This window comes from Gordionus sp. m RMFG-2023, chromosome 1, assembly GCF_954871325.1.
Source record: "Gordionus sp. m RMFG-2023 chromosome 1, tfGorSpeb1-WG-v2, whole genome shotgun sequence".
NCBI lineage: Eukaryota > Metazoa > Nematomorpha > Gordioida > Chordodea > Parachordodidae > Gordionus > Gordionus sp. m RMFG-2023.
The window spans coordinates 68,101,520-68,117,615 of NC_088775.1; the positions used below are offsets into that span (position 1 = coordinate 68,101,520).

The 16,096-nt window shown below is 25.2% G+C and overlaps 1 protein-coding gene across 1 annotated transcript; it reads left to right on the forward strand.

Moving 5' to 3' along the window:
• The first annotated feature begins 12,176 nt into the window (after window positions 1-12,176).
• On the forward strand, window positions 12,177-15,892 carry LOC135931924 (stAR-related lipid transfer protein 5-like). The gene is made up of 6 exons (XM_065469243.1): window positions 12,177-12,291; window positions 12,329-12,378; window positions 12,561-12,702; window positions 12,746-12,860; window positions 13,603-13,702; window positions 15,631-15,892. The coding sequence occupies exons 1-6, from the start codon at window positions 12,205-12,207 to the stop codon at window positions 15,782-15,784; spliced, it is 648 nt and encodes a 215-aa protein (XP_065325315.1). The 5' UTR covers window positions 12,177-12,204; the 3' UTR covers window positions 15,785-15,892.
• The last annotated feature ends 204 nt before the right edge of the window (window positions 15,893-16,096 follow it).

Here is a 16,096-nt window from a genome sequence, read left to right on the forward strand (position 1 = left end):
TTTCTCCCGCAATTTGAAAATTTTGACCTGGCAACCCTGTCGGCAACATTAGACTTCCAGAGCAAAAAACTCTAAACTGCTCATATCCAAATTGAGACAAAGAGACTGGAATTTACCATTGATACAGCATGCGTCGAATACTTACATTTCAAAGCTGTTCAAAGAACTCCACGCTCCTTCTCTACTTAAACCCAACCCTGAATATACAGAATGACAACAATATGACTCTTTTGCCAGATCAAATAATTCCAGCCTCAGCCATATGCCACCTTGGTTACGAATAGTTAGAAACTTTACCTAATTCTATTTAGGCTTGTTAGAAACCAACGAGGAATTTAGAAAAGCTCTAGGTCTTCGTTTAGGCAGTGAAATCGTAATGTCGACATCATGTGTCCTATGTGCAACTCATATCGATAGCCATATAAACCATCATACACTGTCATTTTCAAAAGGGAGATTACCCAGGTACTATGCCATCAATTTGATCATCAATATAATCTTGAAATCCACAAATATTCCTTCTACGCTGTATCCCAGGGGATTCGAGCCCCTGCCAACCTCACCCCTCCCTTAGTGAAGATAGGGCTTCCCATATTATTTTTATTTTATATATCAAAAATTATCTTAATAAAATTAACAACGATTGGAGTGACTAAAATTTTTTTAAATTTTATATAACATACTACTGAAAAGCTGGCTATAGATATCATTATACCTTAAAATAATCTGATTTAAATAATGTTAATATAAAAAAAAATAACTCAATAACAAGATTCTAGTTATCAAAACATTAATATTTATGATATTTGATTAAGTCTAACAAATGTGTTATTACATTGTAGTTTTTAATTTATCTATATTATTTTCATATCAGTTTAATCCAATCCCTACAATCCAATATAAGTATTTTATAAATGTTAGCCTTGCTATAATATTCTAAATATAATCTTCTAGAATATGAAAATGCTTCAGGAATAATAAATATAATGTAAAGCTAGTATATTTTGGGTTTATTAATTTATTCCAGACTTTTGCCTATGTATTTATTTTGTTAAAATATAATTCAATATATATTAACAAAATAGCACTATATTCAGCAGGATTAGTTGACTTACTTTTATACAAGAATGGAAAACAAATGTTCCAATATCGAGTGTATTGTTATCTACATAACTTTTTATTGATTCTGAAAATTCGTATATGTTTTAAGTCTATACATCTCCCAAAAAATACATGGTATAATTCGCCGCGAATTCATGCTAACTATGAATAAAGGTTTACGGTAAGCAATTACTATTTTTAAAAAATGTTTAAAAAGCAAATAAACTAAAATGGCTGTCAAAATGGCCCCTAATGGTATAATTAGCCTCGAATTGGCGCTAACTATGAATAAAGGGTTACGGTCCGCAATTACTATTATTAAAAAATGTTAAAAAAGCAAATAAGCTAAAATGGCTGTCAAAATGGCCCCTATAAGTTTGTAGCGATGGATTTAAAATTTTTACAGATTAGACAGATTTTACTATTTGAAATAAATTATTTAATATTAAATAATTTGATATAAAGAAAAATTTATTAATATAAATATTAGAAAAATATAATTCTAATTCTAATATTAATATATATATAAATTTATAATATAATATAATACTAAAAAATATATATTTATATTAATATCAATTATAAATAACAATTTTAGTAAATACATAATTCTAATACATAGTATAATATAATTTAATATAATATTTTAAGTAGATATAAAGAAAAATATGTAAATTAATATTAATATAAATTTTTATAAATATTAAATTGTAAGGTTAATAATTAATATTATTTACATTATTAATATTATTTACATAATTAATATAATTTATTTAATATATTTATAATATATTTATAATATATAAATTGCATATTTTAATAATATTGATATATTTAATATAATTAATTTATAATGAAAAAATAAATAGAATTTATTCAATATTATATATATTTTTTAAAATAATTTATATTAGATGATATTAAAACAAATTTTTCTTCTGCATTAAACTTTGTGTTGATATTGATCTGAATTTTTGCTGGTAGAAATTTGGATCTTTAATACATTTAATTTATATATATGTTTAAAAATATTTTATCTACCACTACACTCTTTAGATATACTAAATACATTATATTTGAGTATCCCTTTCCCCCTGCAATGCTTCTGAGCCTACATATAAGTAGTTGATTCATTATAATATTTTTGTATACGGAATTTGGTGGAATTGGTATCTACCATTATATATAATTTTTATAGCCATTTTAATAAAATATACCTTTTTAAAGTATAGCTACCTTTACTGTAATTTGGTTTAACTGAAGATAAAGAGCTGCAATTAATATTTATGGATTATTTAATTATAAAGTAATGCTACTGTTTTTTTTATTGTATTAAAGATAAAGAGCATATAAGATTTATGGATTATTGAATTATAAAGTAAGGCTACCTTTTCTTTTTTTTTTACTGTAATATGACTTGATTAAAAATGAAGAGCTGCAATAGTGCAATAAAGATCTGCAATATAATAAGATATTTAAGCATAAAGTAAATATACTTTTATTGTAATTTGGCTAAATTGAAAATAAATAGCTGCAATAAAATATTTATAAAAGCTTGTAAATTAAGCAATAAAGAGCTGCAATATAATAAGATATTTAAGCATAAAGTAATACTTTTACTGTAATTTAGCTTATTGGTAATAAATCGCTGCAATATGATATTTAAGAAAGCTTGTAAATTGTGCAATAAAGATATAATAATATTTAAACGTATAGTAAATATACTTTTACTGTAATTTGGCTAAATTTAAAATAAATAGCTGCAATATAAGATATTTAAGCATAAAGTAAATATACATTTACTGTAATTTCGCTTAATTGATAATAAAGAGCTGTAATATGATAATATTTATAAAAGCTTGTAAATTGAGCAATAAAGAGGTACAATATATTAAGATCAGAGTTGTACATTTGCTCAAAATAAAGATCAAGATCGTAAAATTTGAAGATCTTTTATTTATAAAAAATTTGAGCAACCGTAAAATTTGAAGATCTTTTATTTTTTAAAAATTTTGGATCGCTGCGATCAACGATCTTCAAAGATCTTCATGATATTTATTTTTTTACCCCTTTATCCAGATGTTTTTCAATTTTATTATTATAATATTTCTTTTATGTTTTATACCTCTCCTCCTGCCTTGATGAAAGAAAAAAATAAATTTTTTTAAAAAAAAAATATTGACACAGCATGTTTCTAAAATTTTTGATGGTTTTATTATTAGATTGCAAAATATTAAAAAAAGAGTGCCTACAAGAATATTTTTTTTGATTGATATAAGAGTTTTTAATATTATCATTGAAAAGTGAAATAATTTTTATTTATTTGAATTATAAAAAAAATATTTAAAAATTTATTGAAAAGCTTCCTTTTCTTCCGAAATTTTTTTAAAAAAATAAAATTATAACTGTTTCCAATGAAAGTGTAGGTAGTGTTGCATATTATATAATAGTAAAGATGTGCTAAACCAATATTTTAAAAAATTGGGTTTGGGCTTTGTCGGTTCTAAAAAAATTTTTTTAAATTCCGGCCAGGTCGGGTAGTGCCTTGGAAATTTTTTAAAATAAATATAAATATATGAATAATTATAAAAAATTAATTTTTGCTGGCTGTGCTGGTAAAATTTTTTTAATCGGGTTCGAGCTGTTTTTAAAAATTTTGGGTTGGGCTTGAAAAATTAGGCCCTATGCAGATCACTATAATACATTATTATAATATATTTTCCTCTCGCTAATTAATAAGTAATTACTATGTTTAAGATAACACATTTGCATTTTATATATCCAGTAATAAATTTTTATTTCATTTTTTTAAAAATTTTTAAATCAAAATATAAATCTTTTTTTTTGTGAGTTTTAAAAATAATTTCCGGTATTGAAAAAAAGGAATCAAAAAAAACAGACCGGTCTATGGGTCTTGGAAACTTTCTTAGAAAGTGTGTCAGCATACCCTGGCTTAATAAATTAGTATCGCTATGCCAATTCCCCTTACTACTAGTTCAGAATGAGGTGCTAACTTTCTTTTAATTTCATCGCTATTTTTTAATATTGATTTTTTAAATAATTTTAGAAATGTATCTATTGGACATATATATTTGATAACATTAGTTCCTAAATTTGATTGAGATAATTAGAATATTTTTGGATATTCGTATTATTTAAGGGGGGGGGGGATGTGCCTATTCTAAAGTCAAAATATAGTATAATTTATAATATCAATTTATACTTTTTATCTTTTATTAATTAATAAAGTTTAATAATTATTATTAAGGATAATTTATCTTAATGAGGGTCTGAACCCCGGGTCTGAACCCCGGGTCTGAACCCCGGGTCTGAACCCCGGGTCTGGACTCCGGGTCTGTGCTCAGAGCTGGTTTGGTCGATTTTTTAGACCCAAACCTCGGGTCTGGTTTTATACAACTAACCAATTAACAACACTTTAATATTAAGTAAAAGTCATGCTTTTACTATTTACAACGATATAAAATAGCAAGTTGCGATTTTAAAAATAAAAGTAAAACAAAATTAACACTTTCCCAAGATGTCTAGGAAATGTCATAAAAACCACCAATAAAATCAGAATGATATGATATATTTGTCATATTATATATCCTTAAAATAACTAAATTTGAATAAAAAAATTAAGCCCAAGCCCAGCCCAAGTCATATTGCATAAAATTTCCAAAGAACCCAAACCCGGCCTAGTCCCGCTAGAAAATATATATTTAGGTCTATACCCTATCCATGTTTCTGATATAATTATGGGTTGTTAAATTCTAGACCCAACTAATTAAAATGGGTCAATTCATTTTTTTTTATTCTGAAAATATTTTATATATTTTAATTTTACTCTACCAACTCGAGTCGCGAAATGCACTTGTAATTATGATTCTTTATTTTAAACTTAGGATAGTTCAATATTAACATCAAATTAATTATCCTATATTCTCTTTAGTATCTCTCCTTTTAAAATTCAACTCATACTTCTTCATCCCAATATATTAAACTTTTACGCAAATTTCAAATACCTCTTTGTATCTCTGATTTTACAATTCATCTCAATATAATTATAATAAATTCTTGCGCATATACCTTTTTTGTACCTCATCTTTTATAATTCAACCCACGTATATATATTTCAATTCAAATCATTCCTTGATTCTCCCAAATATATCCCCCTTTATTAAAAGCCCAAATGGTTTTCAATTTTTATAATTTCTTTTCTTTTATACCTCCCCTGCCCTGCCTGAAAGAAAAAAAAATTATTTCGTTTCGTTTTTTTATTTTTGGATATATACTTTTTTAAAGATTAAAACTCGTAAACTTAATCTTTAATTAAATTTTTTTCTTTATTAAATAAAATACATTTTTTAAATTATAATTATGAAAAAAAATTCTGTAAATTCTAATTTTTTTTTATTTGACAACGACAATATTTTTGCGACATGCAGCTCATGCCATAAAAAGCTCAAATCAATTCCATGTAAGATATTTTAAATATATTTTATTTTTATTATTGGTTCTTCTTTTTAAAGTTACAACTACCAAATTTTTATATTTTCATCATTTAAATTTTAGAACAATTAGGGTGTGTAACGTAATCTATATTTAAGCTAATAAAGACTTTGGCCAATTTAAAATTTTTGCAAATTTCTGGCTATACCTGTAGAAAAATATTTTCACAAGTAATTTTTTTTCCTAGTCCGTTGTTTTCGCCCAACTCTCATTAGTTAATCAAACAAAATCTTATGAATTAAAGGACAATTAAAAAGAGGCTTATAATTTTTTTTCTATTTTTATAGTCATTCACCAAACCTAGTTAACAAATGATTTATAGCGAAATTAAAATTAATCCGATACCGAATATATATACTTTTATAACAACCTCCAATTGTTTTATTTTTACACAGCCTACCTAGTTTAAAAATGATTTAATAACCTTATAATTCAAATATATTTGCATTTTACAGCTAATCTTAAAAGACATATTTTAAGTCAACATCCTAATATTGCAGCTAATTTGAAATCAGATGAAGTTAACATTTGTGATACGTCAACAGCAAGTTCGCAGTCAAACGAGAAGACAACCCAAACAATTAAAATCGTCATGAGCAAATCGAAAGTATTTTATTACATACATTAAACAATAAATCATTATAATATAATCAACTTTTTGTTGTTAAATCGTAGAATTTAATTTTTTAAAATAATTTTTAATTCGGGTTTAATTTATTTTTAAGGAATCTAGGAAAATAATTCCCCGTGAAGAAAAATCCCCGGAAGATTACTCCCCTGAAAAAAATTCCCTATGAAAATAATTCCCCTGAAAAAAAAATCCCACAGAAAATAATTTCCATATTTTTTGATTCCTATATAATATTAAATTATTTTTAGAAAATTAACAAAATAGTAAAAAAAATCCCCGGAAAAAAAAACCATTTTTAAAATAAGCCCTTGTAATCATTGATTTGGATATATACTTTTTTAAAAATTTATAATCAGATATAAATTTAAAAATCAATAGTATTGTATTAAATTAACATAAAAAACATCCATTTTGTTATTTTTAACCGGGATTCAGACTGATATAAACGTACGGAACAGAATAGTATTCTGTTATTCTTATTTATGTTATATAAATCATTTTTACCTTAGTGGCGTTTAGGTTAGAAATACCCCCCCTCTTCATGGTAAATATTAGAGACCTGCAGAGGTGCCATTTGTACGGCCAGGTCCAGCCCGGATTTTATTTTAAAAAAATTTTCGCCCCGGCCCGGATTTTTTTTCAGAAATTATTTTCGGCATGGCCCGACCCGGATTTTATATTTTCAGACCCGGCCTGGACCGGCTTTGTTTAAAAAAAAATTTTCAGCCCGGCCCTTATTTTTTAAAAATATATTCTATTTATTTTTGATTTTTATGGCTAATAATGGCGATATCATATATTTGGGTTTTTTTTAAAAAAAAAATTTCTGGCCCGGCCCGGGTATATTCAAAAAAATTAAAATACGGCCCAAGCTTAGGGCCGGGCCTGCAGGTCTAAATCTAGATAATAAGTAGATTATGGATATAATATCCCTCTTTCTAGGAAAAAATTTGTTTTCACTTTTTTTTTCAATTTTAAATTGAATTAAAACTATAATTTTCATCTATTCTATAAAAATCTATCTGATTGATTACCAAATAAAATATAAAAGGTATTTTTGAATCTGATTTGACCTGAAAGTTGAATTTTGCAGGGTTCTAAAATAATTATTAATTTTAAATATTTTATTATTTTTTTAAAAAATAAATTAGGTTTACGAATCGGTTGTGGGATTAATTGCCATTAACAACATGCCAATTAATTTAGTAACATATGAATCATTCAGGCTATTATTAGATCCAATAGTCCAATCGTTGAATATGACTATAAACAAACATATCGTAATTGATAAATTAAAATATGCTGAGTCAGAAATAAGATGCCAGATAATGCAACAACTAAAAAATAAGCTCATTTCTTTGAAGATAGATACTGCCACAAGATTTCAAAAATCAGTGTTGGGGGTTAATGCCCAATTTATTATGGATGATAAGATCGAAATTCGAACTTTGGGTATGTTAGAAATTGTAAAGGCGCACACGGCATCTAATTTAAAGGAAGAAATAGATAATTTATTAAAACAGTATAATATATGTTTGAGCCAAATATACAGTATAACAGTTGACAATGGTGCTAATATGGTTAAAACCGTTGAAATGATAGCCGAAGAACAGCTAATTACTCATCTTGATCTTTATGAAGATGCCTTCTCAGAAAATTTGTCCCAAATGAATGATAATGAGTCTTCATCGCAAATAATTAACGATTCTCTAAATGATAAAGAGATCGCCCAGGCAAATGACAGCCCTATTTCAAATATAAATGATAGTGATTCGTCTGAGGAGTATATTATACATAATCAAAATCAAGATGATCTTCAACACGATGATGAAGATAAAATAAATGATGACTTGGAAAATTTAATAAAGGATCTAAGAAAATCATTTGGGCTGATTTGTGTGCGTTGTTGTGCCCATACAATTCAATAAGGGGTTAATGATTTTATAAAAAAATTTATTAAGGAGGACCTAGATGAAATAAGATCGATTCTTAAATTATTTAAATCACAAAAATATAAAAATTTATATACACTAGAAAAAGTTAATAAACCAGTGTTGGACACTGTCACTAGGTGGAATAGCACCTATAGAATGCTAAAAAATCTGATAATATAATTTTTTACATGGGCAAATATATTCTGAAACATTTATTAATTCGCTACTGTGGGATAGAATTCAAACATATCTCACAGTATTATCGCCGGCTAATACATGTACAATAAAATTACAAGAAAAATCTTGTACCATAGGGGATTTTTTTAAACTCTGGCTGGAATGCAAATTAGATTTAGAGGAAATCAATAACGAATTCTCTAATGATTTGATAAAATGTTTGGATAACCGTCAGAAATATTTATTCGATAATAATGTATTTAGAAGTGGGATCTACATGGATCCCAGATTTAATTATCAAAATGGAATCTATCCATCTGAATACGATAAATTACAGGCTAGGGTAAATTTATAATATTTGACTTTAAATTAAATATAAAAAAATTTATTTTAGGACCATCTGATGTCTACGTGGAGACAAATTCAAATCTTTAATAAGCCAAAAGACAATCAATCTCTGATTGGCTCTCCTGTTATTCCTATGTTCTAAAAAAACCAGGCTGGATTTATATTTGGAGCGAGAAAGCGCGAATGCTCCAATATACCAAAATATTGAAAGTATCGATATGAAGACCAAAATAAATGGTTTAATATATATGGCCAAAAATTGCCATCTGATCAAAATATTTTGCAGTATTGGCAATCCAAAAAATATCAAGATCCTAAATTATATACCCTCTCTCGAGTAGTTCTAGCTGCTCCTTGTTCTCAAGTGTCTTGAAAGATCCTTCAGTGCCCTAGGATTGATCGTAACGCCTTTACGAACCAGATTGGACAAATCTACTTTAAACGATATTTTATTAATCAAGCTTAATAAAAATTTATTAAACGTTATATTTTAATTTTTATTTATATAAAATATTTATTTGAATATTTGTAATTAAAAATATTATATCATGTCTTATTTGTTATTTGAATAAATAAAAAAAATCATTTTAATGAAATTTTATTTTACAAGGTGAAGGGATACTAATTTTAAAATGACAATTAATTTAAACACAAAATAAAATATTTATATATATAGGATGTAAGGCTTAACCAAAACTTTTGAAATACTGAAAAAAATCAAAATTAATTTTACTTTAGACACATACTTGTTTTAAGTAAGCCTACAAAAAACAAATTGAATCGAATAATACTATTATTCGTATTCGATTCGAAAATACGAATCGAATAATTGCGTTATTAGTATTCGTACGAATAATAAAATAATTATTCGTTTCGATTCGTCGAATATTCGATTCTATTCGAAAATTTTGCTAAAGCTTATAAAAAAAATATATAATTTTTTGCAAAAAAAATTATAAACAGATATAATGTTTCAAGATGACACTTTTAAGGAAACTAATTTTCATTAGCATATAACAATTTACAGAAAATAAACGAAATAAAACCTAGTGATTTCATTTAACGTTATACAAACAAATTGGCCAAAAACGTCCGATTTTTAGAATTAGAAATGCTTATAAAAAATATTTAAATTATTTCTTCAATCTAATATTCAAATTTTATTAAAATTTTTTAAAAATGTACAATAATCTCATTTTATAAACATCAAAATATAATACACAAAAAATATAATTATAGTATATACGAATTTGATAAACAGTTTGGCTCGGCATGCTATTATTAATATGACCTAACATAAACCTCGCCAATTCGCTGATAGATGTCCAAACTTTTGTGCCATCTATATAATTGACTGGATTTGCCGTTTTTAAAATATTTTTAAAAGAAATAGAAAGATTTAAAAATGCGTTGAGTTAGAGTATATAAAGTAAAAAAAATTAATTATCAAATAATAGGTAAATTATTCATAAATTTTGAAGTACATCTCTTAGAAGAAAAAATTCTTTTAAACTATTTTAAAAAATAACTAATGACAAATATATCATATCATTCTGATTTTATTGGTAGTTTTTATGACATTTCCTAGACATCTTGGGAAAGTGTTAATTTTGTTTTACTTTTATTTTTAAAATCGCAACTTGCTATTTTATATCGTTGTAAATAGTAAAAGCATGACTTTTACTTAATATTAAAGTGTTGTTAATTGGTTGGTTGTATAAAACCAGACCCGGGGTTTGGGTCTAAAAAATCGACCAAACCAGCTCTGAGCACAGACCCGGGGTTCAGACCCTCATTAAGATAAATTATCCTTAATAATAATTATTAAACTTTATTAATTAATAAAAAATAAAAAGTATAAATTGATATCATAAATTATACTATATTTTGACTTTAGAATAGGCACATCCCCCCTCCCCCCCCTTAAATAATACGAATATCCAAAAGTATTCTAATTATCTCAATCAAATTTAGGAACTAATGTTATCAAATATATATGTCCAATAGATACATTTCTAAAATTATTTAAAAAATCAATATTAAAAAATAGCGATGAAATTAAAAGAAAGTTAGCACCTCATTCTGAACTAGTAGTAAGGGGAATTGGCATAGCGATAAATTTATTAAGCCAGGGTATGCTGACACACTTTCTAAGAAAGTTTCCAAGACCCATAGACTGGTCTGTTTTTTTTATTCCTTTTTTTCAATACCGGAAATTATTTTTAAAACTCACAAAAAAAAAAGATTTATATTTTGATTTAAAAATTTAAAAAAAAATGAAATAAAAATTTATTACTGGATATATAAAATGCAAATGTGTTATCTTAAACATAGTAATTACTTATTAATTAGCGAGAGGAAAATATATTATAATAATGTATTATAGTGATCTGCATAGGGCCTAATTTTTCAAGCCCAACCCAAAATTTTTAAAAACGGCTCGAACCCGATTAAAAAAATTTTACCAGCACAGCCAACAAAAATTAATTTTTTATAATTATTCATATATTTATATTTATTTTAAAAAATTTCCAAGGCACTACCCGACCTGGCCGGAATTTTTAAGATTTTTTTTAGAACCGACAAAGCCCAAACCCAATTTTTTTAAAATATGGGTTTAGCACATCTTTACTATTATATAATATGCAACACTACCTACACTCTCATTGGAAACAGTTATAATTTTATTTTTTTAAAAAAATTTCGGAAGAAAAGGAAGCTTTTCAATAAATTTTTAAATATTTTTTAAAAATTATTTCACTTTTCAATGATAATATTAAAAACTCTTATATCAATCAAAAAAAATATTCTTGTAGGCACTCTTTTTTTACAAAAATTTTAGAAACATGCTGTGTCAATATTTTTTTTTAAAAAAAAATTATTTTTTTCTTTCATCAAGGCAGGAGGAGAGGTATAAAACATAAAAGAAATATTATATTAATAAAATTGAAAAACATCTGGATAAAGGGGTAAAAAAATAAATATCATGAAGATCTTTGAAGATCGTTACACAAAATTTTTAAAAAATAAAAGATCTTCAAATTTTACGATCTTCAAAGATCTAGATCTTTTAAGATCGTTGCTCAAATTTTTTATAAATAAAAGATCTTCAAATTTTACGATCTTCAAAGATCTTGCTCAAATTTTTGAGCTAGATCTCGCTCAAAAATCTTCAAAGAAGAAGATCTTTTGTACAACTCTGATTAAGATATTTAATATTAAAGTAAATATACTTTTACTGTAATTTAGTTTATTGATTAAAGAGCTGCAATATGATATTTATAAAACCATGTAAATTGAGCAGTAAGCTTAAGATATGCATAAAAAAGCTTAAGAAAATTTGAGCATATAAATTTCAAGCTTAAGCGAAATTTAGCCAAAAGTTTACCGACAAAATGCCTAATTATAACTAAAAAATAATAAGGCGGTACGATACGAGGATTATTATCCATTTTATCATATGTTTTGATAAATTGTACCTCAACTATAGGCATATGATCTATGGATTTTAAAATTCTTGCAGCAATCACTGCAGATAAATTGTTCAACTACCATAATTTAGATGGATGGAAAATTGCGAAAAAAATAGTATTTTTAATTTGTATGATAATTTAATATATTAAAGGATAATGCCACAATATATTTCAAACAATCCCTTGATTATGATGGAAACATGTAACTGATATATAAATCTTAATTTAAAATATGTTATTTCAAGCAATTATAATATATTTTAAATAATTTTTATTGGTAGGTTAAAATAATTTTATGTAGGCTAAAAAATTATTTAATAAGAATGCTCTGCTTATAATAATCTTGAAATATTTAATTATTTTATTTAATACCCCCAAAAACAGATACAAATTGGAATGCCAATTGAATGCACCACCAGAAATTGTATTTGAATATGTATTTCCTCAAAAGCATAATGATATGTCTTTTCGACTCACTTGGGATAAAAATTTAGAAATGTTAGAAAAAATTGAAATTATAGATAAAGTAATGTGATAATAAAATGATAATTTTAATAGTTAACAAATAGGATACCTTTATAACAAGAGCCTATGTAAAGGGAGGTCTTATGGGCTTATTGTCTCCTAGAGAGTTTGTGGATGTCACAAAAATTACAAAAAGAGATAATGTCATTTGCTTTACCTGTAATATCAATATTGTTTTCATTTTTTATTAATTGATATTTTGTTTTTACAATTATAAAAAATAACAAATTTGAAATTTGATTTCTTTTAAACCTACAAAACCATAACAAATCTAGCAACCAGGACCTATAACACTCTTTTAAAATTCATAGAATGGACCCTTTTTTCATGGAATGGTTCTGTTCATATAAATTTTATATATTGTTTAAAATGTTAGGTCATTCATTTTATAGGGTTAATTTTTTCTTGATTGCTTGAGTTTGGAATGTGAGCCTGTAACTCTCAAAATCTTGTTAAATTTAAGAGGACCATTTTCAATGTAAATCGAAACTGTGGTTCCAAACTAGTTCTAATTTACATAATTATTTGTGAATGTATGGGAAAATTATAAAGTACATAAAAAACATTTTTATTTTTTAAGGCTTTAAAAATAAATTTTATTTTTTTGGTTTGTCTATGAATGTTATGAAAATATTGTTTCAGTAGAAATTATTATTTTATTGGCAAAAATTGAAATGGTAAAGTTTCTATTTATTAGAAATAAATATTTACATTTTAATTATAAAAATTTTAAAAAATTTTTGTTTTAATTTTAAAGTTTTTTGTTTTAATTTCAAAGTTTTTTGTTTTATATTTAAATATATTTATTTTTAAATGATATTATTTTGTTTTGACTTGAGATGAGCACTATATTATATAAAAAAATATTTATTTGATTTGACCACTTATTTTATTTTTATAGCACATAGTGTGACTCATGATAAATGTCCTTTACAAAATTCAAATTCCTACATTAGGGGCTTTAATTACCCTTGTGGCATATTTTGCTTTTCCATTCCTAAGTTTATATTTTTATATTATATTTAACTTTTATTAACCTTTTCATTCATATGATTTTTAATTAAATTTATATTTTTTTAAGTTTTATCGAATTTTATATAAAAAAGGAGTTCCATTTATATTATTTTATTAATATTAATCAGTATTTTTTTTACCTTTAATACATAGTTTTAAATGTATTTTGGGAAATTTTTAAATTTTAATGAGACAAATTTTTTTTATATGAAAACCAGTTCAGTTATTAATGTACCATTGTTGATAAAATATTTTGCTCTGGGTAAGTTATAAAATTAAGATAAAATGACAAATAGGATTTATTTATAAATATTTTGAATTTCCATTAAAAATTAAAATATATAATAGTCATTATTAAAGCCCTGCTAGGACCAATTTTTTCAGGTCTGGTCTGATCTGAGAAAAAATTTAAAAATCGATGAATCCATCCTCTATTATATTTTTCTAAGAATCTGAATCTGATTCCATTTTTCATAATGAACCCTTGAAAAAAAATATGATAATTTCAACAATAAAAATTATAAGCCAAAAGTAGTGTTGTTAAATACCTACGATTTAGCCGCAACTCAAGGCGAGTTTAATTCAGTAGACTCTGAAAATCAGACTCTTGGGCCAACTCCGTTTTAGATTCCTGGCTGACTTGCAATTCATACTTCTTAGTACTACTGATTTCGAATTATAAGTTAGTTCTTGTTAGCTTTTTATTTCATTTGTGCTCAAATTAACAATATTTTTATTAAAATGTTAATTATTAATTTATCCAATCAATAATTTAATTGCTACTCTATTAAATTTAGACGGCACAATTACCCAGACCAGATTCAGTCTGGGGGCTATAATCAATTCAAGACTAAAAAATATAGCTGTTATTTTCTCCATTATATTATTCAAAATAAACGATCAAAACTGTCTATTATAGATTAAATGAAATATAATTATTAATATTTTTTTATTAAACAATAAAATTTTTATATATGATAAGGAATTAAATTAATAAATATAAATAATTTACACCTGCATAATTTGCAATTTTCCTAACTAGCCATTATCAAACCGTATATTAATATTTACTCTATCCTATATCTATGCAAAAAGACATTGTTCTTAGGACACAATCGGCCTCCATCACTAGCCAAATCCATTGTTAGTTGTAAAAATAACGTAATTATTTAGCAAAGAATACTGATCAATTTTGTATCTAATACTTATATTTTATTATTTATATTGATTATTGACTATTTATTTTTTACTGGAAAAATGAAAAAAATATACTGAACATTTCGTAAATTAAAATAATGATGAAAATTTACAGGGAAATATTAATTATGCTTGACTTTATTAGAAAGTGATACTTCTTTGACTAAAGTCGGACTTGATTTTAATAGAAGCTATCGAGTCATGGCTAAGTCGATTTTGGTCTTTTAACATTTTTCATTCTTCCTAATTGAATGTCGCGATTAAAATGTAAAAAAAAATCAAAAAATAATCTAGCTAAAGAGTCGCTTGAGTAGCCTGGCTTGCGAGTTAGCTTATGCTGCTTATTGAGCCGTGCAAGTCTGACCGTTTTTGGGCTCCGACTTGAGTTTGGAGTAGTAAAAACTCGACTTTAACAAAACTACTTCAAGGAAAATAAAAATAAATATGGTGTCATTTTTAAAAAATAAATATTTATAAAAACATTAGTAAAAAAGATTAATTTAAAATTTTATCGAGGTTTGAATCCGATCCTTAAATTTTATAATCAAGATCACCGAGTCCGAGAAAAGGTCCAACTCGAATCTATCCTTGCAGTGCTTTGGTATTTACTATTTACCTAACTAAGCTACTAAAAAATAGTCTAATTGTCATACAACAAAAACAAAATATGTAAATAATAATGTCAAAATATAATTTTTTATTTGTCAACATCTTTAAGTGAACCCAATAAGACTAGAATGGTGAAATTCATACAAGCTGATTTGGGAGGTCGTTTACACAATTCCATAATCCATGCTGCCTTACCATCTAACCTGGCTAATTTTTACTCTAATTTGAACAAGGCTCTGCTTCAAAGATTTGTCATGACTTAATTCTCAAAAATTTTCTCAAATTCTACATTAATAATAAATATACTATATATATAAAACCTTATTTCTTTAATGGTATTTAAATTTTATCAATATACTTATCTTATAAAATGCTCATGATTACAGAAATAATTGAATAATATAATATATGAATCTTATGTATATTGTATTTTTTTTTAAAATAAAATACCTTGAAGATTGTTTTATTTTATTACTTTACTTATATAACATAAGCAAAATTAAAGTTTCCTACAATTTAAAAATGGAAAACTTTTATTCAAAAAAGCATGGCTTCTAAAGATATCTATATTTATG